The sequence below is a fragment of the Meriones unguiculatus genome, chromosome 6, assembly GCF_030254825.1.
Source record: "Meriones unguiculatus strain TT.TT164.6M chromosome 6, Bangor_MerUng_6.1, whole genome shotgun sequence".
NCBI lineage: Eukaryota > Metazoa > Chordata > Mammalia > Rodentia > Muridae > Meriones > Meriones unguiculatus.
In genome coordinates, this window is record NC_083354.1 from 16,123,052 (window position 1) to 16,147,635 (window position 24,584).

General features: G+C 43.9%; 1 protein-coding gene across 2 annotated transcripts in view; it reads right to left on the reverse strand.

Moving 5' to 3' along the window:
- Positions 1 to 24,584, reverse strand: part of Nedd4 (NEDD4 E3 ubiquitin protein ligase) — a 91,421-nt gene that overhangs the window by 65,563 nt on the left and 1,274 nt on the right. For both annotated transcript variants that reach the window (XM_060384776.1, XM_060384775.1), the window contains exons 2-6: positions 18,870 to 19,031; positions 17,434 to 17,507; positions 12,174 to 12,252; positions 12,039 to 12,077; positions 374 to 427 (exon numbers count right to left, since the gene is read on the reverse strand). In XM_060384776.1, the coding sequence (XP_060240759.1) occupies positions 374 to 427; positions 12,039 to 12,077; positions 12,174 to 12,252; positions 17,434 to 17,507; positions 18,870 to 19,031 (408 nt within the window). The remainder of the gene's footprint in view (positions 1 to 373; positions 428 to 12,038; positions 12,078 to 12,173; positions 12,253 to 17,433; positions 17,508 to 18,869; positions 19,032 to 24,584) is intronic.

The window sequence follows — 24,584 nt, forward strand, 5'->3', positions numbered from 1 at the left end:
GCCATGCCACCCGGGCTGTTCTCTGACCCCACTGACACTGTGGACGCACGCAGAGACACACGGGGCCGCTGTGCCGAATGCACACAACTGCGAATATTCTAGGATTCAGAGTCCACGGCATGGGAACAAGAGGGGCTTCTCCGCCACCTTCTGTCACGCAGGCTTTGAGGAACACTTGACAACCCCGAGAGGTGGTTGGGAGCAGAACGGAACGGTAGGGTTAACTCCAGAAAAGGAAAAAGAAAATTACTGCACCCTCGTAGGCCTCCCAAACCATCTCTCAGATCACAGGCTCCTGACCCTCCCTCCCATCACTCTCCTCAAGTTCACCGTCGACGCATCCTTCACACTCATGCAGTGTGATGCAACTTACCAAACGATTTTCATCAAACACTTCGAAAAGAAGCCGATGTTGCTGTGGAAGGACCTAAGTAAAAAGAAACAACCATTCTTTAAAAACCGGAATGTCTACCCACAGACACCAGGAAACATTTTCAAAATGGCAACTTGCTGATCCAATCACGTGGTTCAAGTGCAGCCTCACATCCCCCACCGTCACCCTCATTCACACAGTTTTTGTTGTTGCAACAGTCTGTAGAATTTTCCAGGGCTGATGGCTTCCATTTTTGCTGAAATATTTCAACAGTTAAAATCTACTTAATATCAAACATAAAGCAAAGTACTTATTTTTAAACATACCAGACTGAAGATGTTAAATAAATATACATTTAGGCAGGAAGTGAAGGCACAGGTAATCCCAGCATTCTGAAGCAGAGGCAGGCAGATCTCTGAGTTCCAGGTCAGCCTGGTATATTTGGTGAGTCCCAGGCCAGCCAGGGGTACGCAAAGCAAATTAAAACTGAAGGAGTTCAGTGGGTACAGTACTTGCTATGGAAGCATGAAGACCTGAACATTATACTTACATAATCAAGTATCTCCTTCATAGGGCATGAAGCCACCCACAGTGGGCTGGCTCTTCCCCAGAGGCATGCCCACAGAGACAGCCCAAGCCAGATAATCCCTCGCTGAGACTCTCTTTCCAAGCAACTTTAGATCATGTCAGGTTGACAATTAAAGATAATCATCACAGCAGCCAAAATAGTGTCAAAATAAGGGACCCCTTCTACAAATGAGAGTGCTTCACGTACCATCCTAGCCTTTGGATGGTCACACATCTGCATGCATGTAGGCGCGCGTGCACGCACATGCGCACACACACACACACACACACTATTATTTGATAATTTTTTCTTTGTAACTGATTTCAGGAATGTACTTACCTCAGGATACAGTTTCAGTGCACAAAATGGCAAAGAAACTGCAAAATGTAATCTCTGAATTTTATATATTTTATATACAGAAGCAATGCAATTTCTTTCATTTTATAACTTTTTAAAGATTTATTTATTTATTATGTTTACAGTGTTCTGCATGCATGCATGCCTGCACACAAAAAGAGGGAACCAGATCTCATTGTAATGGTTGTGAGCCACCAGGTGATTGCTGGGAGTTCAACTCAATACCTTTGGAAGAGCAGCCAGTGCTCTTAACCACTAAGCCATCTCTCCAGCCCCATTTTATAACTGTTAAATATGAACAGATCATCAGAAATCATAGTTGAAGGGGCTAGAGAGTAGTTCAGTGGTTAAGAACACTTGATGTTCTACTAGAGAACCCATGGCAACTTCCTTGCTGCCTGTAATTCCAGTTCCATGGATGCAACAGCCTATTCTGATCTCTGCAGGCTCCTGCATGGTGCCCACAAACTCACCCAGGCTCACACACATACATGTAAGTAAAAAATAGAAGTAAAAAGAAATCACAGATGCCCCCCCTAAGAAAATGAAACAAGCAAAAAACAGCTATCAAAACTATAAGCAGCATCCTTCAAGATGCTTAGAATACTCACACACAAAACAAACAAAAATAAACAAAAATGGTATACTAAAGAATGAGAGCTACTGGAGAGCAAAGGCTATTGAATTCAAATAGAAACTGTTTAAGGTGAATCTGTGGCAGTCTCTCAAAATATAACAAAAAAGATGCTGAAGGAAAAATACAGAAAATTTAAAAGCTTTCTGAACAGATTCTAATTAAATAATTAAGCTTTATTACTCTAAAACAAAGGATGGGCAAAATATGATTGGCATGTCAAACTGAGTGCACCACTTATTTTTTTCTTATGACCCCATTATATAAGAAATACTGGGCTGGAGAGATGGCTCAGAGGTTAAGAGCAATGACTGCTCTTCCAGAGGTCCTAAGTTCAATTCCCAGCAACCACATGGTAGCTCACAACCATCTATAATGATATCTGGTGCCCTCTTGCAGACAGAACATTGTATGCATAATAAATAAATCTTAAAAAAATACCTCATTTTTATATGTGTATGCACGTACATGTTTGTGCATCTGTGATGTATGCATATGTGCATATGTGTGTCCAAGTGTGCTCACCTATGCCACATGTGTAGAAGTCAAAAGTTGGGTGTCCTCCTCAACCATTTATTTTTGGGAAAGGATGTCTCACTGAACCTGGGCCTTTTTATTTTGACTAGGCTGACGGGCTACTCAGCTGTTTCTGCCCCTAGCACTGGGGTCACAGGTACATGCATTTACACCTGGCAAGAATTATTCAATTTTTGTAATGGTCTTATTGTGTCTGGTTATAGGTTTAAGCTGGGGTTCAAGTGACCTTTCCACCTTAGTTCCTGGATAGCTGATCACAGGAGCACCATCACACCCCCCATTTTACAGAGAGATTGAAGAGCCTGAGCTGGTCTCAGACTCCCCAGGTAGTAGAGGCTAGCCTTGAACTTCTGATTCTCCTGGATCTCCCTTACAGGTCTTAGCATCACACCAGCCTTACACTCACATTTTTACATGTATAGATAAGTTGTGACAGTAAAGCCTTGATGCTAAGCACCTCCATTTTTTTTTTTTTTTTTTTTTGAATACTAAGATGTCCTTTGGTCTGCAAATACATGCCACGTGCACTCATACACACAGAAAGGGTGAGGTAAGTAAAATCTGTTGCTCCTACCAGGAGATACTTCCTTTAGAGGTCTATTTAGCTTTCTCCTACCTATCCAAAGACACTGGAGAAATAGAAGAAGTCATACTCACATGACATTTTCTGATTTTTGCAGAGTCACAAAGATGTCCAATTTAAGGACATAAAATCATTTGGGACAACCCTGCATCTAGCTGGTTGGCAACTAGGGCTGGACATAACCTTAGTGGCTCAGTGCTTGCCTAGCATGAGCAAAACTGTAGGTTCAACCCCCAGCAACACACACACACCTCACACACTGTGACTGTCACTATCAGGTTGGTTTACGAGCATGTCTTGGGGGACTGTGCTGACTGCTAATTGACGTAGAGGGTCCCGCCCACTGTGGGCAATCCCATGCCCCAGGCTGGGTACCTGAACTATGTAAAATGGTAGAAAGCTAGATGAGAGCAAGCAGCCTGGGCACTTCATTTTTCTCAGCTCTTGAAAATGGGTTTTATGTGAACTACTCCTTGAGGTGTAAGCCAAATAAATTCTTTCCTCTCTTAAGCTGCTTTTGGTCAGGGGTTTCATCACAGCAATAGAAACGAAACTAGAAAACGAACAATGTTCAGTTTTATTCTCTCATCTACATCTGGTTTTGGTAAGAATACTTTTGGCTTTATGAACAAATTGCAACATGTTCCCTCCTCTTCCATTTTTCATAAAACACTGTGCAGAATTCGTGACAGAATTCAACAGTGGAATTACTGAAACTGGATTCTTCTTTGTTGAATGCTTTTAACTTAAAAAATTTTTTCTTTAATAGATATAGAATTCTTTGGACAATGTATTTCTCATGAAGTGAGTTTTGATAGTTTGTATCTTTAAAGTAACTGGCCCACTTCCTCTAAATTGACAAATTTAAAGGTGGAGAACTGCCAATTGCATTCCACCCCATATTAACTATTTCATGTCTGAGACACAGATGAGAAATTTAGCAATATGAATAAAATAGAAACATAAGGAAAAAATCAGCAAGGAAATTCAGATTTTGAGGGGGGGAAAAAGAAAATGTTAAAAATGAGAAACTCAGTAAATCAGGGCTAGAGAGACCCTTCGCAGTGAAAAGCCCAGACTGCTCTTCCAGAACTGAGGTTCGATGCCCAAAACCCACACGGCGGCTCACAAACGTCTTACTCCGAGAGGATCTGCGGCATCTTCAGACACTCACATTCACATGCCCCTGCTCACACATGCTTACATATAAATAAAACATAAGATCAATCGTGACAAAGAAATTCCAGACAGGGCCCCAGAGCCTACGTAAAGAGTTGGCTGTGGCAGCAGACACTTAATATGGCAGCAGATAATCCCAGCAGTGGGCAGACAGTGGCAGGCTAGTTCATCCAAATCCATGAGACCTGACTGCCAGTGGGTGAGCCTCTACCAAAAAAACAAGGTGGGTGGCGCTTGTGGAAGAAAGACACCAAAGTTCGTCCTCTGGCCTCCACCTGTGTGCACACACGCACACACGAATACAAAGAACCAAGATGGAAAGCTGTAAGAGAAAAGACTCACCTATGGCAGAAACATGAGAATGATATCAGCAAGCCTTGGAACTAGGGAGGCATGAGATAATACATTTTAAGGCCTGAAAGCAAGTGCACTAACGAAGAGGGCTAGACCTGAGACGCCATCTTTTTACATCAGTGGTGAGATGAGGACATTCCAGTACAGGCAACTCCCGATCATCAAGCCAGCATTGCAGAAGATGCTGGAAGAAACACCTTACACCTAGGAGGCAGGAAGTGAGTCTCCTCCACAAGAGGAGACTACCTACTAATAAATTCTCAAGAAGATGTGACACTTATAAACATACATACAGCATATACTGATGCTCCCAATTTCATAAACCAACATGAAAAGAACAAAAGAACGTCAGACAGGACTCACGCAGTGATAGTACGTGACCTAGTCAGTACCCATCTCTCATCTCTAGGTAACTAAAGCTCCACAGAGAAAGCTCAGGGCTAAAGTGCACCACTGATCAAACTAACTATTGTCTATAGACTATTCCGTCCAAAAGATACAGAACACGAATTCTTATCAGCAGCCCATGGAACCATCTCTAAAACAGATCACATTCTAGGCCATGAATCAAGTCTTACCAAATCCAAAAGAATCAATATATCCCCTTATATCTTATCAGATCATAATGCAATTAACACTATGAAATCAACAGCAAGAAATTAAAGCCACAGAAATTAAAAAACACTGAGCCTGACAGTAAGCTTCTGAATAACCACGGTATCATTAAAGAAATCAGGGGGGAGATTAAAAGGTTCCTGAGCCAAATAAAACTGAGAGCACACCTTATAAGAAGGTCTGGGGCACAACAGTCCTATGAGAAAGGCTCAGAAGGCTCAGTGGTTACAGCACTTGCTGCTGTTCCCAGCACCCACATCGGGTGGCTCCAACTGGCTGTAACTCCAGCTCCAGGGGATCCTACACCTCTGGCCTCCATGGGCACCACATTCAATCCCACACACGCACCTACCCATAATCAAAAATAATAAAAATACATCCTCGGAAAGGGGCTGGGGAGACGGATGGCTCGGCAGTATAAGGGCTTGCGTGCAGGCCTGAGGTTCATCCCTGAAGCAGACACGGTGGCAGGAGAGGAATGACTCCCGAGTTATCCTCTGACCACCATAGTATACATGTGTGCGCGCACACACTAACGCATTTAATGTGAAATGGATAAATTTCTGGACATATGACCTACTAAAATTAAATCAAGACGATGTAATGAGTGCCAGGCACAGTGGCACATGCCTGGAATCGCAGCACTCAGGGAAGCAGAGGCAGAAGGATCTGTGAGTTCGAGACCTGCCTGGTCTACAAAGTGAGTCCAGCACAGCCAATGCTACACAGAGAAACCCTATCTCAAATAACCAAAAAAGAAAGAAAGGAAGGAAGGAAGGAAGGAAGGAAGGAAGGAAGGAAGGAAAAAGAAGAAAAGAAAATTAATGAGCCAAAGCTCCATAAACTTCCAGGACTGAAGCTTCAATAAACAGTCACCCAAGGGGCTGGAGAGATGGCTCAGAGATTAAGAGCACAGTCTGCTCTTCCAGAGGTCCTGAGTTCAATTCCCAGCAACCACGTGGTGGCTCACAACCATCTATAATGAGATCTGGTGCCCTCTTATGGCATGCAGGGGTACATGAAGTCAGAACACTGTATACATAATAAATAAATAAATCTTTCAAAAAAAAAGTCACCCAACATGAAAATCCAAAACAAGACACTGGTGAATTCAGACAAACCTTGAAGAAAAGTTAGTATCAACGTTCCACAATCTGTTCTATAAAGTAGAAAGGGAAGGCATGCTACTAAACTCATTCCACAAGACCAGTGTTATCTCAACAACAAATCCAGATAAGGACAAAACAAAAAAAGCTATAGAGCAACCTTCCTGATGAATATAGACAGAAACACACACACACACACACACACACACACACACACACACTGCACTAAAATCCCTGTAAACCAGATTCAAGAATACAGCAAAAAGTACACCATGAACAACCTGGTTTCATTCTGGGGGTACAAGCTTGGTTCAACATGTGCAAATCAATGCATTTAACCAGAAGAAAAATAGACCTAAGGGCGGAAATCACATGATCATCTTAACCAATGCAGAAAGGCCTTTGAAGAAGTTCCCTAAAGAATTACTGGGAGTAGAAGGAACATACTTTAACATGATACAGGATGCCACGACAAACTTACAGCCAGTATTACGCTAAACTGGGAAAACTGATAGCATACTCTCTAAAAATCCCAATCGAGACAAGGGTGCCCACTTTCCATTCTTAGTCAATTTAATGCTAGAAGTTTCAGCTACAGCACTAAGAAGAAGAAAGAGAAGGTGCACAATGGAAGAAGTAAAACTGTGGCTATTTCATGACTGATCCTTTACTTAAAAGGCCCTAAAGACCCCAACAGAAGATTCTTGAGCCTGATTAACACGGTCAGCAAAGCAGCAGCTACAAAACCAACATACAAAAACTAAGTTTTTGTATATACCAGTAACAGATTTGCCAAACAAGAGGTTTTTTTTTAAAAAAAAAAAGCCCTCAAACAAAACAAAGGTATAGCACTAGAGTGATGGCTCAGCAGTTAAGAGCATTCACTGCTCTTTCAAGGGGCCCCAGTTCGGCCCCAGCACCCACATACATGGCATATCACAATCAATTCCAGGACATCTAATATCTTCTTTTCACCTCCAGGGGCACCAGGATCTGGTGTCAGGAAAACACTTCTGCACATGAAATGAAATGAAATAAATCAATGTAACAACAACAACAAAAGAAGTGAAATACCTACGAGGTAAAAGACTATAAAATAAAAAGTTCAATACACTGAAGAAAGAGACTGAAGACACCAGAATATGGAAAAGTCTGCCACTATGACAGGCTAGATGATTTGTTTATGTGTTTCCAGACAGAGTTTCTCTGTGTAGCCTTGGCTGTCGTGGACTCATTTTGTAGACCAGGCTGGCCTTGAACTCACAGAGATAAAGCTGCCTGTCTCCCACAGGCTGGGATTCCAGGCCGGCACCACCACACCTGGGCTTTTGAGACTAGAAGATTTAATATTGTGAAAAATGGTTGTTGCCAAAAGAAATCTTCAATCCAATCCCATTAAAACCCCAAACGAAATTCTTCACAGAACTAGGAAAAGTATCCTAAGATTCACAGGGAAATCAAATGGCTGAATCAATCCTTAGCAGAAAGAACAATGTCATATAGTAATAAAACACCTCAGAACTGGCACAGAAGCAAGCATGCAGTCAAGGGAATGCACTAGAGGACCCAGAAATAAGCCCACAAAACAGAGCCACCCAATTTTTGACTAGACTGCTGAAAACATACTCTGGAAAAGGCGTGGCTGCTTTAATGCCTAGTGGACCTCCAAAGGAGAAGAATGAAGCCAGATCTTTATCTCCTATCTCATATAAAAACCATTTAAGAGGCTGGAGAGATGGCTCAGTGGTTAAGAGCACTGTCTGTTCTTCCAAATGACTCGGGTTCAATTCCCAGCACCCACATGGTAGCTCACAAAATCTGTAATGCCCATTCCATGGGATCTGACACCTTCACACTAATGCACATAAAATAAAGCTAAATAAATAAAAAATAATTAATTAATTTTAAAAAACCATTCAAAACCCATCAAAGACCTTAATGCAAAACTCTGAAACTAAACTCCTTGTTCACTGCGGCGAGACTGTGAATTAGCACATCCACCAACAGGAGGCAACATGGAGATCCGTCACAGGATAGGAAACAGGTGCTGGAGAGCTGACTCCACGGCTAGGGGCACTTGTTGCTTTGCAGAAGAGCGGGCATGGCAGCACCCACTGGGTCGCAACCCTCTGTAACTCCAGTCCAGGAGACCTATTACCCTCTTCTGGACTCCAGGGAGACGGGGCACATATGTGATGCATAGATATTCAAGCAAGCAAAAGACTCATACACACAGAATAAAATTAATTAATTTTAAATCTTTTTTTTAAAACCTGAAAACAGAAAAAAAAATAAAAATATTTTAATTGAAAATAGTACTACTATTTGATCCAGCTGTGATACTCTTGGGTAAATAAACAAAACAAAACAAAAAACAAAGAAATAAAAAGGAAAGGAAAGAACATGACTGCTCCTAGGTATGGTGTAGAAGAAAGTTTATTACAGATAAAAAGGAGACATAGCCAGAGGCAAATACATCTAGAAGAGTCCACAGTGGTCATGACCCTGAACCATATGGTGAGAGGGGGATAGCAAGAAAGAGAAGGGAACCACGTACAGCAGCCAGGAGGCCAAAGACAGACAAAAGGAGGATTGAAAGAGGAGTGGGCAACCAAAATGTCTGGCTTATATAGCGAAGAGCCTCTAGGAGAAGGGCAGGCCCGCCCCTGGGCTGGAGAATTCAGCGTAGAGGACAGGCTGTGCCAGGCATCCTATACCCTGTCACAGTTTGGAACTGAGGAATGCTGGGAGAACCTGGAGGCCAGGTTCACTATGATATGTGATACAGGCACCTCAGCAGCTTGTCCCTGGTTTGAAACTTAACACCGGCAACATACCCAGTAAGTTAATGTAGCACAGAGATACTTACACATCCACATTTACTGCTGTAGCAGTCACAGCAGCCATCAACAGATGAATGGATAAAGAAAATGTGGTCCACACACAGTGGAATCTCATGCAATCACAGGAAAATTGAAAACAGGACATTTCTAGGAAAATGGACACATGTGTCTTTAGATTTGTGTGTTCAGATCACAAAATTAGACATGGGAGGCACCGAGAGAGGAAAGAAAGAGATGTTTGTTTTTGTTTTGAGACAGGGTTTCTCTGTAGCCTTGGCTGTCCTGGATTCAATCTGTAGACCAGGCTCGCCTCAAACTAAGAGAGACCTGCCTGCCTCTGCCTCCCTGAGTGCTTGGATTATAGCTATATGCCACCCTGCCTGACCAGGAAAATGTATTAAGAGGAGGTGGGAAATAGAGAGGGCAACAGAAACCCTGAAATAAGAAAGTAAAAAGGGAAATAGGGGAGTAACCTGAGGATGAAAGAGACAGCTGGGACAGGGCCGAGGAGTACCAAGACAGTGGAGGAGGGGATAAATGAGAACAAAGAATGATGACATGTTTGAACATGCCATTAGGGGTCAATTTATTTTTGTATGCCAATCTAAAAAATTAAAAAAATTGTCCTATACTCTGAAGTTATCAAGAGATTTCTAAAGTTGATGTCATATTTTCTTATAGCTAAAAAGCAAAAAGAACAAAGAAATAATCTCAAAGCAAGCAGAGATGAAGATGAGCAGACAAATTTTAGTTTAGCTCATTCTCTGTAACATCTGTTAATGCTATCATGGAAGTAAATACATCAAAAATAAACAGCCAGGTGGTGGCCCACACCTTTAATCCCAACACTCAGGAGGCAGAAGCAGGTAGATAGATACCTGAGTTCAAGGCCAGCCTGGTCTACAGAGTGAGTTCCAGGACAGCCAGGGCTACACACGGAAACCCTGTCTTGAAACAAAACAAGAGCAAATATGCAAAGAAAATGTTGGTTTGCTGAAAAATGCACATACTTCCAGGCAAAATACAGTAAGTAAAGTAATAATAATAAATTTTAAACAAGCAACTGAGCCCCTTGGAAGGAGTTACAAAACTAACAGGCATGCCAAGGAAACCGCCCAAGACCGACACAGCAGCCTCTGGCTGAAAAGAGCAACACCAAAAGTTAGTTTCACTTTTCTTGGAAAGACTCTAACCAGCTCTGAGCCACTTCTTCCAAGATTCCAAAATCTCAAACCGGTTTCACATGCTGGTACTGGCACGCTGAGTGGAGGAAAGGACACTTTCCTCTGAATATGAATACCAGAAGCTCTGCACTGGCGCTGGCATGTGCCATCCTCAGCAATCTCTCCCCTTCCACTGCCCTTCCTCAAAACTGAATGCACAACCCAGACAAGTGGCTTCCTTTCCCTGACTGAAACTGGGTGTATCCACAGAAGTCTTACCAATCCAGTTGCAGCCACATCCAATTTTTTTTTAATGATTTATTTAACTTTATTTTATTTTATGCCTGCGTGTATGTCTGTGTGAGGGTGTCAGATTCCCTGGAAATGGAGTTACGGACAGTTGAGAGCCGCCATGTGAGTGCTGGGGACTGAACCCGGGTCTTTTGAAAGAGCAGCTAGTGCTCTTAACCACTGGTCCATCTCTCCAGCACGGCCACACCAGCACCACCTTTTAACGAAAAAAATTTTTTTTGTTTTGATAAGACAAAATAAATATTTCCTCAGAAGAGCACTGCACCAAGGGGAAGAGAGTAGATGAGCCTAGCAGCTGCGGGTCACACCTTAGGTCTGAGCTAGGTCAGAGCTGTGAAAAGTACATTGGAGAAGAAATAAAATGGGAAGGTGCGTCTTTTTTAAGAATACTGGCCATGGGTCACTCCACAGGCAAAGAGGACACTGAGGCAGGAAGAACCATTTTAAGGAAAATACAAACAGAGAGGACCCAGCCAAGCCAGAGAGTATGGAATGGTGGTATGGACCTGAGGTGGGGGAGGGGAGGCTGCAGGTCAAGGGCAATGCGCGACGGCAGCCCCCACTTACTCCCAGGAGCACTGTGCCCCGTGTTTCTCAGCTGGAGCAAGAGCACCCCAAGTGCCCACAGTGTTTTCAACAGTCTCAGCAGCCCATCACCTTGTGCTACTGTCCTAGGATCATTGCTGCCCACTATGTCATGAGTGGTCCTAACTTCAACTCTCTTTCAAAAGACCTACTTAGTTTGACTTTGTTCATACAAGTACATGTGTGCCTGGTACACTCAGGAGAGAACAGGGTGCTGGATCCCCTACGGCTGGAGTGACTGATGGTTGGGAGTGACCACATGCATGCTGGGAATTGAACCCTGGCCCTCTATAAGAGCAACTAGTGCCTTTAACCTCTGAGCAATCTATCCCAACCCCTAATTTTAACTCTCCTTAAAAATTTTTGCTTGGTACCTGGGCACGGTGGCGCACGCCTTTAATCCCAGCGCTCAGAAAGCAGTGGAAGGTGGATCTCTGTGAGATCAAGGCCAGTCTGGTATGTATAACTAGTCCCAGGCCAGCCATGCTTGACAGCGAGACTGGGTCAGAAAAAAATTTTTTTTTTTTTTTTTTACAAATATTGGGCCCGGTCAAAAGTCTCAGCTGATTACAGAGTTTGTTATGCAAGCCTGGAGCCTGAGTTTGGGTCCCAGGACCCATATAAAGGTAGAAGGAGAGAGCCAAGTCCACAGAGCTGTCCTCCGACTACGCCACGCTGACCATGTCCCGTGCCTGGTCTCACTCACACACATGTCACACAGGCACAGCAGTAATAAATACAATTCAAAACTCTTGGCGAATTCCCAGATGTTACTTTGGAATACTGTAAAAGAGCACTTAGTAGTACCTAAAATAAAACACATACTTACTCTGAACAGTATCTCTTCGTTCCATTTTGGATTCAAAGACTGAAAGACAATGAACACAGTACAATTTTTTTTTAATAACCTGTCATATAAAGCACAAAGTTAATTAAAAATGTCTGGGAACTGGCTAAAGCTAACCTTTTTGATAGTCTTCGTCTGCACGCTGGTAAGGACCCCACTCATGGGGTCGTACAGGGTCACCCTCACGTAAGGGTCGCTGTGAAAACAAGTTTTTGTGCAAGTTTAGTCCAACTGCTCCAATGATCAGATTTTCAGTCTTCAGTTCTATTATCTCGTACCCTTAAAATCCAGGGATGTACATGCAGGCTAAGCATTTGCAGAAATTTACATTTTGCTAAAAACCACGTCAGTAAAGTGGGCGAAGGTTTAGAGCGCAGATCTCTCACACACAGGTCTGGTGACTTGCAAACTTTTTAGAGATTCTGACAATGTCTCTGATTCCTAGTCTCTCTTCTGAGAACACACGGCTGATTCAAGGATTGGAAAGGCAGCTTTTTACCAAAGGTGTTCCCGAGGTATCCCACTCCTACGGAATAAAGACCTGCGCACACGTGGTGCGCCAAACGCACGCAGGCACATACACAAATACAAAAGTGGAAGTGAGCCTTAAAATTTTTAAGTCTTCAAATTAAGTCAAACCTTTAGTTACATTAAAATAAGACAGAAACTGTGGCTAAAAATAATTAGGTCTTGAAGAAGCAGAATGTCTTCATCACAGCACTCACAAGGCAGCTCCCTTATGAGTTTGAGGCCAGCCAGAGCTACATGGTTAGACCCTGTCTCAAAAATAAAATAAGCCCGTCTCTTTAAAGACTTCGTGTGTGTGTGTGTGTGTGTGTGTGTGTGTGTGTCATGCGCATGCATACAGGTGTCCACGGAAACCAGAAAGTGTCAGGTCCCCTGGAGCTAGAGTTACAGAGCCACCTGACACACATACCGGGAACCAAACTCAGGCCCTCTGCAAGAACGGCAAGTGCTCTCACTGCTAAGCCCCAGAAACCCTCCTAAGGGGAGACACATGGTTTTGAAGACAAGAGTAAGGACACTCTTGTCCAACGGCCTCCACCTCAGGGGGCCTGAACTGGCCTTCACCAACTCCTTAATCCCCCAGCTCTTCCTTTGACCTAGCTTTTCTAGGTGTATCTATGTGTTTTGAAACTCCTCCATTCCAGGCTCCCCTTTCTTCCTGCAGCCGAGCTTAACGAATTTTTTTTCTTCCTTTCTTAGTTAAAGTTTACAAGAGAATGCTTGGTAACAGCATTTAGCAGAGCAATTATTCGACAGAAAACACCATTGAAAGCGGCTTCAGGGTCAGCTATTATCCTTTTGTCCAAGTTGTGTAGACTAGCCCACAGCGAAGGGTGGGGCTGAGAGAACAGCACCTGCCCCACACAAAACAACACCCAACAACCCAGCTCCCAACTTTCATTCCCTTCATACCCAGGACTCTCAGAACCACTCAGTCTGCTTTCTGTCTCTGTCCTCAGATCTATTCTGAAAATGCTCTGAAATATTCATATCTGGATCCTTACACCATTTTTAACATCTCTTCTTTCTCCTCCTCTGTCCCTGACAGGTTATCATGTAGCCCAGGCTGGCCTAAGCCCCTCTGTGCAGCTGAGGAGGACCTTGATCTTCCGAGTCTACTGCCTCCACCCCATGCGCTAGGATTACAGGGATGCATCAAGACACGTGGTGTACATGGCGCTCGAGAGCAAACCTGTGCATTCTATGCAAGCTTTGTAAGACCCTCAAACAGTGCGTCAAAGACTCAAGAGGCTTCTGACTCGTCCAGACTGGGAAATACACACGTGCATGGTTGAGACACTAGGCTGTGGTTAATATTACCCGGCAGCAAAAGATCTATAACCCTCACATGGCCGGTGCCTGTCAAAGGACTACGTACATTCGAACATCTATTTTGCAGTCAAGAAGGCTTGCTTTGTAGTCATTAGGATGCATTCTTTAGGTCAGTTGTTGCTGACACTGTACAAATTTGTTTCTAACCCTTCATTTTAAAGATTTATTTTTAGTTATAATTATAGATGTGTTTGTGTGGCACCTGTACATGAGTGCTGGCGTCTGCAGAGGCCTGAGGTTTGGGAGGCCCCTAGAACTGGAGTTTCAGGCAGCTGTGTACTGCCAGACTGTGGTGTGGGGAAGAAGCCTAAGCAGCAAGTGCTCTTTCCTGCTGAACCTTCTCACTTCAGCCTCACATTATGTGTTTTAAACACGTTTTAATACTTTGAAAAAGGAATGAATGTCTTTATCCATTTGTATAGAATTTTTCAATTTCCTTTAATTCTATCAAATTTTGAGCTACACAACTTCAAGTTTTATTAACAGGCATATATCCATTTCTGACTTATGTTCTTAGAGATTTTATAATCATTATTAAGTATTTGGAAACAGTTTCCTGTTGAGCTCTCATTTTATCAGATTTTAATGGAATCACTTTAATGTTTGTCTGTTTTGTTTTTCAAGATAGGGTTTCTCTGTGTAGCCCTCGGCCATCTTGGAATGCACCCTGTAGACCAAGCTAGCTCAAATTCAAGAGATCCACCTGCCTCTGCTTACTAAGTACTGGGATTAAAGGCGTATGCCACCACTGCCTGGCTCTTACTCACTTTAATCTTCATCATACCATTTTTGCATCCATTTTCCCCAAATTAGCTGAATCACTGTATCTTACGCATATCTTTTTGAAAGAGCTGCTTCATTACTTATTTATTTATGTATACGCACATATGCCTGTTACGTGTACATGTAGGTGCCTGTAGAATCCACAGGAGGACCTTTATCTCCTGGAGCTGGAGTTATAGACAGGTGTGAAGTAGCTGGTGCGGGTGCTGGAAACCAAACTCCAGTCCGCTAGAATAGAGCAAGCACTCTTCACCCGAGACAGCTGTCTCTTCGTTCCTTATCCAACACCCTGTACTTAAAAGGCTGCAGGATGGTTCTGCCCTCCCTGTCCCTCCCCATCCCCCGCCACCAGGGATTCAACATAGACCACACCAGCCCTAGGTTTTCGAAGGTATCACTATGGAGCTCAGGCTAGCCCAGAACTCAGTCTTCCCAAGTGCTAGAATGACAGATGTGGGTCAGCACATCTTGGGAGTCTAATTTTCTAATTTACTGTAATAATCTCTACTTTGTATTCCTTTCTCTCCATTAATGCTTCGCGTAATTAGTGACATGACTGGATACAAACTGTCCTTCCCTTGTCCTGCCCCCTTTTAAATTTTGTCTTGCACTGGCTTTTTAAATTTCTTTCAAGATTTTCATTCTAAAATTTCTGCGTTTACAGTCAGGTGGTAGTAGTGGCACATGTCCTCCATCCCAGCACTTGAGAGACAGTAGTCAGATGTCTGAGTTTAAGGACAGCCAGGGCTATCCAGAAAAACCCTGTTTCAACAAAACAAAACAAAATCCCCCAAAAGCAAACACCCAGCTTCTGCTTTTACAAAACCTGTAATTCTTTGCATTACTGTTGATGGGTGGTTTACCTGTGTTTTCTATTTGCTAGGCTTAAAGAATCACTTTACCTAAGCTTTCTATTATACTATTCTTCCATATAGGTTCATAGCAGACACACACACACCCCTGCCCTTTAAGCTGTAATTGTCACAGGTATTTCTTTTACCTATAATATGAATCCCTAAGATCAACTTGTGACTATGACTCTAAAGGACCCTGTGTAAGGTTAAGAGTACTTATTGTTCTTGCAAAGGACTAAGTTTGACTCCCAGCACAAACATGGCAGCTCGTAACAATCTGTAACTCCAGTTCCGGGAGAGTCAACACTCTTCTGACCTCTGTGGACATCAGGCACACAGACACATACATACAGGAAGACAAAACACCTACACACATAAATAAAAATTTTAATAAAAAAAAAAAAAAGAAGTAGCTGTAGATTCCAGGTATTTATCATTTCTGTGTTCTTTTCCTTTCTGAGGATCTGAGCATCCATCTTGCAACAATTCTCTTCACCAGGAGCTTTAACTTGCTTTAATATTTCTTCTTTGAAAAGATTTAAGTTGTATTTGTATATGTGAGTGCAGTGCCTGCGGACGCCAGATGAGGGCAACAGATTTTCTGGAGTTGGTCAGAGGCAGTTCCCTGAGGACGATCCTTACTGTTGAGCCATCTCTCCAGCCCAGTTGTGTGTTCTTTGACTGATTGTCTTGGTTAGCTCTCTGATCTTTCTGGAACTTAGTTATAACAGACCTTTTGTTTTTATCTATCATCTTCTAGTTGGTAAATGATTCCTGCTAAATCTATGTTCTGTTCATCTCTGCTCTACAGTAATCCAAGCGTTTTAACTTCAAATACTATACTTCAGTTGTAGAATTTTCCATGTATTTATTTATTTATTTAGGTCTCTATTTCATTCCTCAGACTTCCAGTGTCATGACTGACCATGAGCACGCATTCATTCATCCTTTTTTCTTTTCTTTTATTTCCAATTTTTGATTTTTAGAAACAGTGTCCCTCTATGTAGCCCTGACTGTGCTGGAGCTCACTCTGCAGACCAGGCTGGCCTTGCATTCACAGAGCTCTGCCTCTGCCTCCCAGCATATCCTGCTCCCCTACTCTTTACTGACTGACAGCGTGCTCCACATCCCTGGTTCTTTACACGCCAGGTGATCACGTGTTGTCCATGGACACTGTAAGCCGAATTACAGAGACTCTGGCTTCTGTTCTTTTCCTCTGTTTATCTATCTTGCTTGGACAAGGGTCACAAACTCTGTTGGGCAATAACTCTGCCCAGATCTTCTGACATCAGCTGACCGCCCAACTCTTTTTCTTCCAGGATCCTCACCGCTGCCACGCCTCTTTCACATTCATTCTTCTCGTTTCTGTGCCGCGGAGCCCAGCCACTGTTCCAGGCTGTCAGGCTGTGGAGACTGCCAGCCACTGCCCGGGGCTGGGACTCCAGGCGGCTTCAGACTAACTCACCGGGGAAGCACTCTACACAACTCCTTCTGTCAGGAGTGCCTCCGCACCAGCATTCTGCCGCTCTGTTCAGTCTATGCTCAGAGCGACTTTTTACATTATACCCAGAGACTAGGGTGGTTACTGTCTGCTAAAGGATAATTGTTTATTAGTAATAAGTTAATAAATTATTAATTTAAAGGAGGATTAAAATTATATGACTTTCTGGGGGCAGAACTGAATAATAAATCCGTAACTATCGCTGTCTTTTACAAATTCAGTAATTCAAGCATCAAAAAATATAATAAACCAACTAACCTGGAACTGTGCACCAGAAGTTATTAATATTATCATTCAAATTTCCATTTAATCAAAGTTCAAAAAAAAAATCCTGACAAATGCCAAATTTCAAAATCCCAATCCTATGCACTATACTTACCTGGCTCCCAGGATATCTTTCTTAGCCAGGCCTATGCCAGCAATAACCTTCACTCTCACAACTCGTGTATTATCCTAAAATACAAAAAATTCTGTTTTATTTTCACATAATTTATGAGTTTGTACTACAGTAATAACTAGGACAATAGAGGAGTATTTTAAAATAAATAATCCAATTAAAAATTACATAAAAGAAAATAAAAAAATTTAATATTTTTAGATACATTTGATCACATACAAAGAAAAGCAAAGAACTAAAGGCAAGTTATTAGACTCAAAATTTAACCTTATTTACAAGAAGGTCTAATGACAAGTTATAATTAGTGAAGCTTTGTTATAATGTAAAATCAAAAGCTCGTAATAACTGTAATATCTACTTAGAAAAGATAATTATTTTTAAGTCTCATTGAACAGTTTATAAATAGTAACAGTACATTCACTCAATTTGTCAAATATCAATTATCTTGCAACTTCACTGTCTTAAAGGGACATATCATCTGAGGAGAGCTGGGCAGAGGCCTTAACTTCATTGTCTTAAAGGGACAGATCATCTGAGGGGAGCTGGGCAGAGGCCTTAACTTCACTGTCTTAAAGGGACAGATCATCTGAGGGGAGCTGGGCAGAGGCCTTAACTTCATTGTCTTAAAGGGACAGATCATCTGAGGGGAGCTGGGCAGAGGCCTTAACTTCACTGTCTTAAAGGGACAGATCACCTGAGGGGAGCTGGGCAGAGGCCTTAACTTCACTGTCTTAAAGGGAGGTATCACCTGAGGGGAGCTGGGCAGAGGCCTTAACTTCACTGTCTTAAAGGGACATATCACCTGAGGGGAGCTGGGCAGAGGCCTCAACTTCATTGTCTTAAAGGGACAGATCATCTGAGGGGAGCTGGGCAGAGGCCTTAACTTCACTGTCTTAAAGGGACATATCACCTGAGGGGAGCTGGGCAGAGGCCTTAACTTCATTGTCTTAAAGGGACAGATCATCTGAGGGGAGCTAGGCAGAGGCCTTAGTGCCTATGACTGGGTGTGGTGGACACAGCTTGAATCCCCTGGAGGCAGCGCCAGGCAGACCTCTTTCAGTTTGAAACAAGCCTGGTCTACATAGTGAGTTCCAGGCTAGCCAGGGCTTCATAGTAAGACCCTGTCTCCAAAAAGAAAGAAAGATGAGAGAGAGAGAGAGAGAGAGAGAGAGAGAGAGAGAGAAGGAAAGAAAGAAAATCATGGCGCTGAAGAAATGACTCAGCAGTTAGGGGCATCAGCTGCTCTCCCGAGAACCTGGACTCAATTCCCAGCACATGGTGACTCCCAGCAATCTGTAAGCCCAGTTCCAGGGTCTGAAGGCCTCTTCTGGTCTCTACGGACACTAGGAACACACAGTATACAGACAGACACACACACAAAACACCACACACATGTAAATAAAAATGGAAAAGCATACATTGTGGGACTGGAGACATGGCTCGGTGGTAAAGAGCACGTGTTCCTCTTCCAGAGAACCGGGATTCAACTCCCAGCACCCACACGGCGGCTCACACCCGTCGGTAACTTCACTTCCAGGGGATCCGACACCATCTTCCTGCTTATCCAGGCAAAACTCCCACACCCGTAAAGATAAAAATAAAAAATACGTTGCATGAAATTCTGAACAAATTAATACAAACATTTTACTTTCTGAAGAGGTATGTATCAAAATATGGGGAAAGGGCACAAGTCCTGTAACTCATCCTCAGGTGGCTTAGCTGTGCATGTGTAAACCACAGGCATGAGCACAAGGTTACCAAGCTGTGGACCGGGGTCATACAGAAGCATGTGTTATACCCCTCTTACCTAGCCTACAGACTACAAACAGTTTAAACCAAAAGTGGGTAGGTATTCTGGATTCATTTCAGCTGCTGGGGAAAAAATTATCCCAACAAAAAGCAATTTAGGGGATTTATTTGGTATACAAATTCCTCAGTCTGCCTGACTCTGTAATCCCAGCAGAGGCAGGCGGATCTCTGAGTTTGAGGCCTGCCTGGTCTACAAAGCAAGTCCAGAACAGTCAAGGCTACACAGAGAAACCCTGTCTCAAAAAACAAACAAAAACAAATTTCTCCGCCCATCACGGAAGAAAATCAAGGCAAGAATTCAAGGTCTGGGATCACATCCACAAGTCTCTTCTCTCGCTTGCTTGCCTTAGCCAGCTGTTGTCACATTGTTTGGGACCCTGCCTAAGGAATCTAAAGGTCAGTGTGGTACAATACATACTTCCTCAAACTCAGTCCACAGTCCGGCAATACTGTGTGCATTCTCTTTAGCCCGCACAAACTCATTCATATTCACATCCAGCTTTTTATTTGCTAATTGTGCTGGCTAGTTTTATGTCAACTTGATACAAACTATTGTCCTGTGAGAAGGAACCTCAACAGGGCTGATGCCTTCTGATTGGATGGTAGGCAAGCATTCTTAATCAGTGATGGATGTGAGAAGGGCCTGCCCATTGCAGCTGGTGCCACCTCTGGGTCCTGAGTGCTGAGGCAGGCTGAGCAGGCCATGAAGAACAAGCCAGTAAGTGGGCTCTGCATCAGCTCCTGTCTCCATGTTCCTGCCCTACTTCCTTCAATGACGGACTGCGATGTGGCAAGCTAAGTTAAAGAAAGCCTTCTCCTCCCCGACTTGCTTCTGGTTGTGGTGTCTCTTTACAGCAACAGGATAGTAACTAAGAACACTAAGCCACTTGAGAATAAATTACTAGGGACAGGCTGGGTCTTCTCACATGCCATAATGATCAAGACAACCCCCAGAGGTCAGTCCATAGGCCAACCTGCTCCTCAGTAAGGGCCTTCCTCCCACCCCCCATTTGGTACATGCCTTTAACAGGCACTCAGGAGGCAGAGGCAGGCTAATAGAGCTCTGGTCTATACAGTGAGTGCCAAGGCAGCCAGGGTTAGACAGGAAGACCCAGTCTCAAAAATATATGTATGTGCGTGTGTGTGTACGTGTATAAATTGCACAAGATACAGATATAAAATTAATAAAAATGCACAAACTTCAATGAGTAATGTTAAAAATACTGTTGAAGGACATGGAGGAGCTAACTCTCTGAGCTTCTGGATGAAAATATTCAATAAGAAGTCCAATTTTTTCCAAAGTAATACATAAATCCAACACAATTCCAATCCCCAACCTCTTTAGTTTTCTGGGTTTGTGTGTGTGTGTGTGTGTGTGTGTGTGTGGTCTTAATAAATGAATTGAGAGTCCAATTCCAAGTGTAAAAACATGCTAGAAATGGCACCTGATTACTATCTTACACAACACACATAACAAAATTCGCTGGGTTGTGGCGGCGCACACCTTTGGTCCCAGCCCTGCAGAGGCAGAGGCAGGCAGACTGTAAGTTCAAGGCCAGCCTGGTCTACAGAGTTGAGTTCCAGGACAGCCAAGACTACACAAAGAAATCCTGTCTTGAAAAACAAACAAAACAAAAAAAGTTCACAAGAGAGTCAGCAAAATGGCTCCAGGCTCTGTGGCACTTGCTGCCAAGCCTGGCGACTGGAGTTCAAATCCTGGGACCCACATGATAGAAAAGAACTGATTGCCACAAGTTGTCTTCCAACTTCCATGCACGCACCATGGCACATTAACACTAACACACATGCATGCACACAAACACAAGTAAATAAATATATTTTTTTTAATATCAGAAGAAATTCAACATGAATTTCTTAATATTTGCATGAATTTAAGTAGAAAAAGAACCAGGGGCAGGGACATGGCTAGGTCGGTAGAGTGTATGTCTACACGCAGAATGTTCTGCATACACACAGGGGGCCAGGGGCACCCTGAATCTAACCCCCGTCTCTGCTTCCAGACAGGATTATGGGTTTGCACCACACCCCTAAACCCAGTGCTCCCTGCTAGACAAGAGCTTGACCAACAAAGCTACGACTCCAGCCTCACACACTGGCATCCTTTTTTGTTATGGTTTACTTTTATTTAATGAGATGTTTGTGTTTGTGTGTGGGTACTGCACGAGTCCCCGTGGGAGGCCAGGAGAAGGTATGTGGGGGTCTTCTGGAGTTCGAGTTATAGGAAGTTATTTGCTACTCTACGTGAATGCTGGGAACTGAGCTTGGGGGCTTTCACAAGGGCAACGAGAGCGCTGAGCCTTCTCTGCAGCCCTTTTGTAGAAAAATTCAATTCTTGCACCCCTATGCTTGTCAGCAGGTACAGCCAAAGATACAAAGTGATACCCTTCTTTAATTTCACCCTCTCCTCAAATCTTCAGTAAGTTCATCTAATTAGGAAACGCTCTTCTCACAAAACTCAACAGTTTCCAGCCTCTAAAGAACTGCCAGTCCCCCTGGGAGGAGGCTGGAAGGATATCAGGTTACCATCCCCAGAGACTGTTGAAAACGGTCTGGCACCTTGAACCCCAGCGTTCTCACAGGAGGCAGACACAGGGGGATTTCTGAGTTCAAGGGCAGCCTGGTCTACATAGAGAGTTCCAGGTTACACCGTTGAGGCCCTGTTTCAAAACAGAAAAGGGGTGGTGAGTTATTTCCCTTTGTTACCCTAAGTGGCCATCAGAGCAATCTGTGTAAATTGCACTACACGCCTCCATTTAGCCAAGGCTTCAACAGTGAAACTTCAGCAAACAGAACCTTTCCACGGGATATACATGAAAAAAAACTAAAGCTCATCAAAAAGTGGGGGAGGTTCTGGACCCAACTTCGGCATGCTTTAATAGTCCTGGCCATCCAGTGAGTCAGTGCCTAATCACTGTGTAATATTAAACTACAATTCTCCACATTCCATGCCATTTCTATCCGTTTTTCTCCCCGAAGAATCCATTTCCTTCTTTTGGAGATAGAAGCTCCCGCACGGGGAAGCTCTGGTCAGGGCTGAGACTGCAGGTGTGTGCCGTGACGCAGCTCTGCTCTAGACGACCTTGGTTTTCATTTTTTTCTTTTTTTTTTTTTCCCCTGAGACAAGGTCTCTCTCCACAGCCCTGGCTTTCCAGGCAGGACCTTTCGATAGAAACCATTCTGGCCTCAAACTCACAGAACTCCTCCTGCCCCGTGACTCCCAGGGGCTGGAATTAAGAGCATGGGCTCCACATATGGCGGTGAATGCAGTTCTGGGGATCCAGTCCACGGCTCTGGGCACACCAGGCAAACACTCCACCTACTAAGCCACACCCCCAGCCCAACCACTTTTAATCAACAGCAGAGGGCTGCCTACTCCCAGACCAGTCTGTGAGTTCAGAGATGACAGCTGCCATGTTTCCTTCTTTAAATAGCGTGTGTGTGTGTGTGTGTGTGTGTGTGCGCGTGTGTGTGTGCGCGTGTGTTCCAAGGCCCCATTTGGTTTTGTGATAAACCAGAAAATAAATGCCAAATGACAGCGATGAGCTGCCAACTACCACCAGAAAACAAGTCATTTCTGTCTTTTTCACCAGACAGTGAACTCCTTGGAGGCTGGCAGTCTTTTATCCTCTCTGTACCCCTGGTGCTTGGCACAATGCACACAGAACAGTTAATGAACGTCTGCTGAGCAAATATTAATAACCCAATTAGCACCGTGGTGGAAGATGCTCACAGTCGCTGCCTGTCTCGGTCTTCCTACCTCAGTCTCTTCCTTAACGCACACAAAGCAGGCACAGAAAAAAGGAAGAGAATCTGACTCATGGAACTCACACCTAGACCTTTATCACGGGAATGTAACGGGCCCTGGGCCATAAAACCTTCAGAAGTGCAAATCCCTCAGTGAGTTCAGGAAGTCCTTACTGCAAAGGTGGAGTTCCCAGCCCCCATTGCTGCCGAGAACCTACAGAGCTTTATTTCAGCTGGGCAGATGGAAAAGGCCATCAGGAAAACAAGATCGGGGAAAGAAAGATAGCTTTAGCCAATATTCAGTGTGTGATCGGCTGGCTCTGTTGGAAGGAGGCGAGGAAAGAAATCTGGGAGAGGCGAGTACAAGAGTACAGAAGGCCCCAGGCTAGGGGAGGAGGCCAGCGAGAGGTCCTCCACACTGGTGTTGATGCAGCAGGCAGAGATAAGAAAGGCATCCCAGCCCTGGCGGCAGCACCGCGAGAGCTCCTGAGTCCTACACAATAACGGGGACTAGTCAGACTGTCACCCTAGCTGGTTCTGAGCAGCTAGAACCTGCCCATCACCGCATTCTGAGCATTACCCGAGGACGGCACGTCTATGCCTGACTTCCACAGAGGTCAGAGGAGGGCACCATTTCAGATGGATGTAAACCACCATGTGGGTGCTGGAAAGCAAGCCCAGGCCCTCTGTAAGGGCAGCGAGTGCTCTTTATGCTGAGCCCTCTCCACAGCTCCCCTTTAACCTCTCAAGTCTATAAACATTCAGGGACCAGCAGAAGCTACTGCGCCTGACTGTGACTTAGCACCACGGAAGGGCCTTTGTCTTTGGCTCTCTCCTCTACTCTTCCCAGCTCTAGTAATCACCAATCTACTCTCAACTTCTAAGACATATTCGTGTGTTTGTGTGTGTTTATCCACTGATCGGCCTTTGTCTCTGCCTCTCTCCCCTACTGCTCTTCCAGCTCCAGTAATCACCAAACCACTCTCAAATTTTTAAATAAAGATGTACTCTTTGTCGTGTATGTGTGCGTGTCCAAGTGAAGAGGGCACTGGATCTTGAGCTGAAATCACAGGCGGTGGGCTGCCCTGCCAGGGTACCGAGCTCCGAACTCTGGCCCTTTACAAAAGCTCTTAACCACGAGCCGTTTCCCCAGCCGTTCTACTCACAACTTCTGGGACAGCAAATTTTTTTTTAGATTTTTTTAGATTTAAATCTTAAGAACCCTAGCTCTAGGCCTGGCTTACTTCACTTAATGTCTTCCATTTCACCATGTTTAAAAAAAAGTCAGGATCGCCGAAGAAATTAAAATTCTAACCGCAACACACACACACACACACACACACACACACACACACAAAACGTTTTCAAAATACCCTGCTACGATTATGCCTACTGTTTATAAACAAAAAGATCTCAGGGAAATGGGGGAAAAAAAAACAACGGAGGGCGCCAACTTGCTAGAAGAATCCACCATTACAATAGTGTCTGGAGGTACCTGAGGAAGGACTGGGGATCGGGGGGCTGGGAATTTCCAGCTAACTGGGTCCAATCCTGATAAA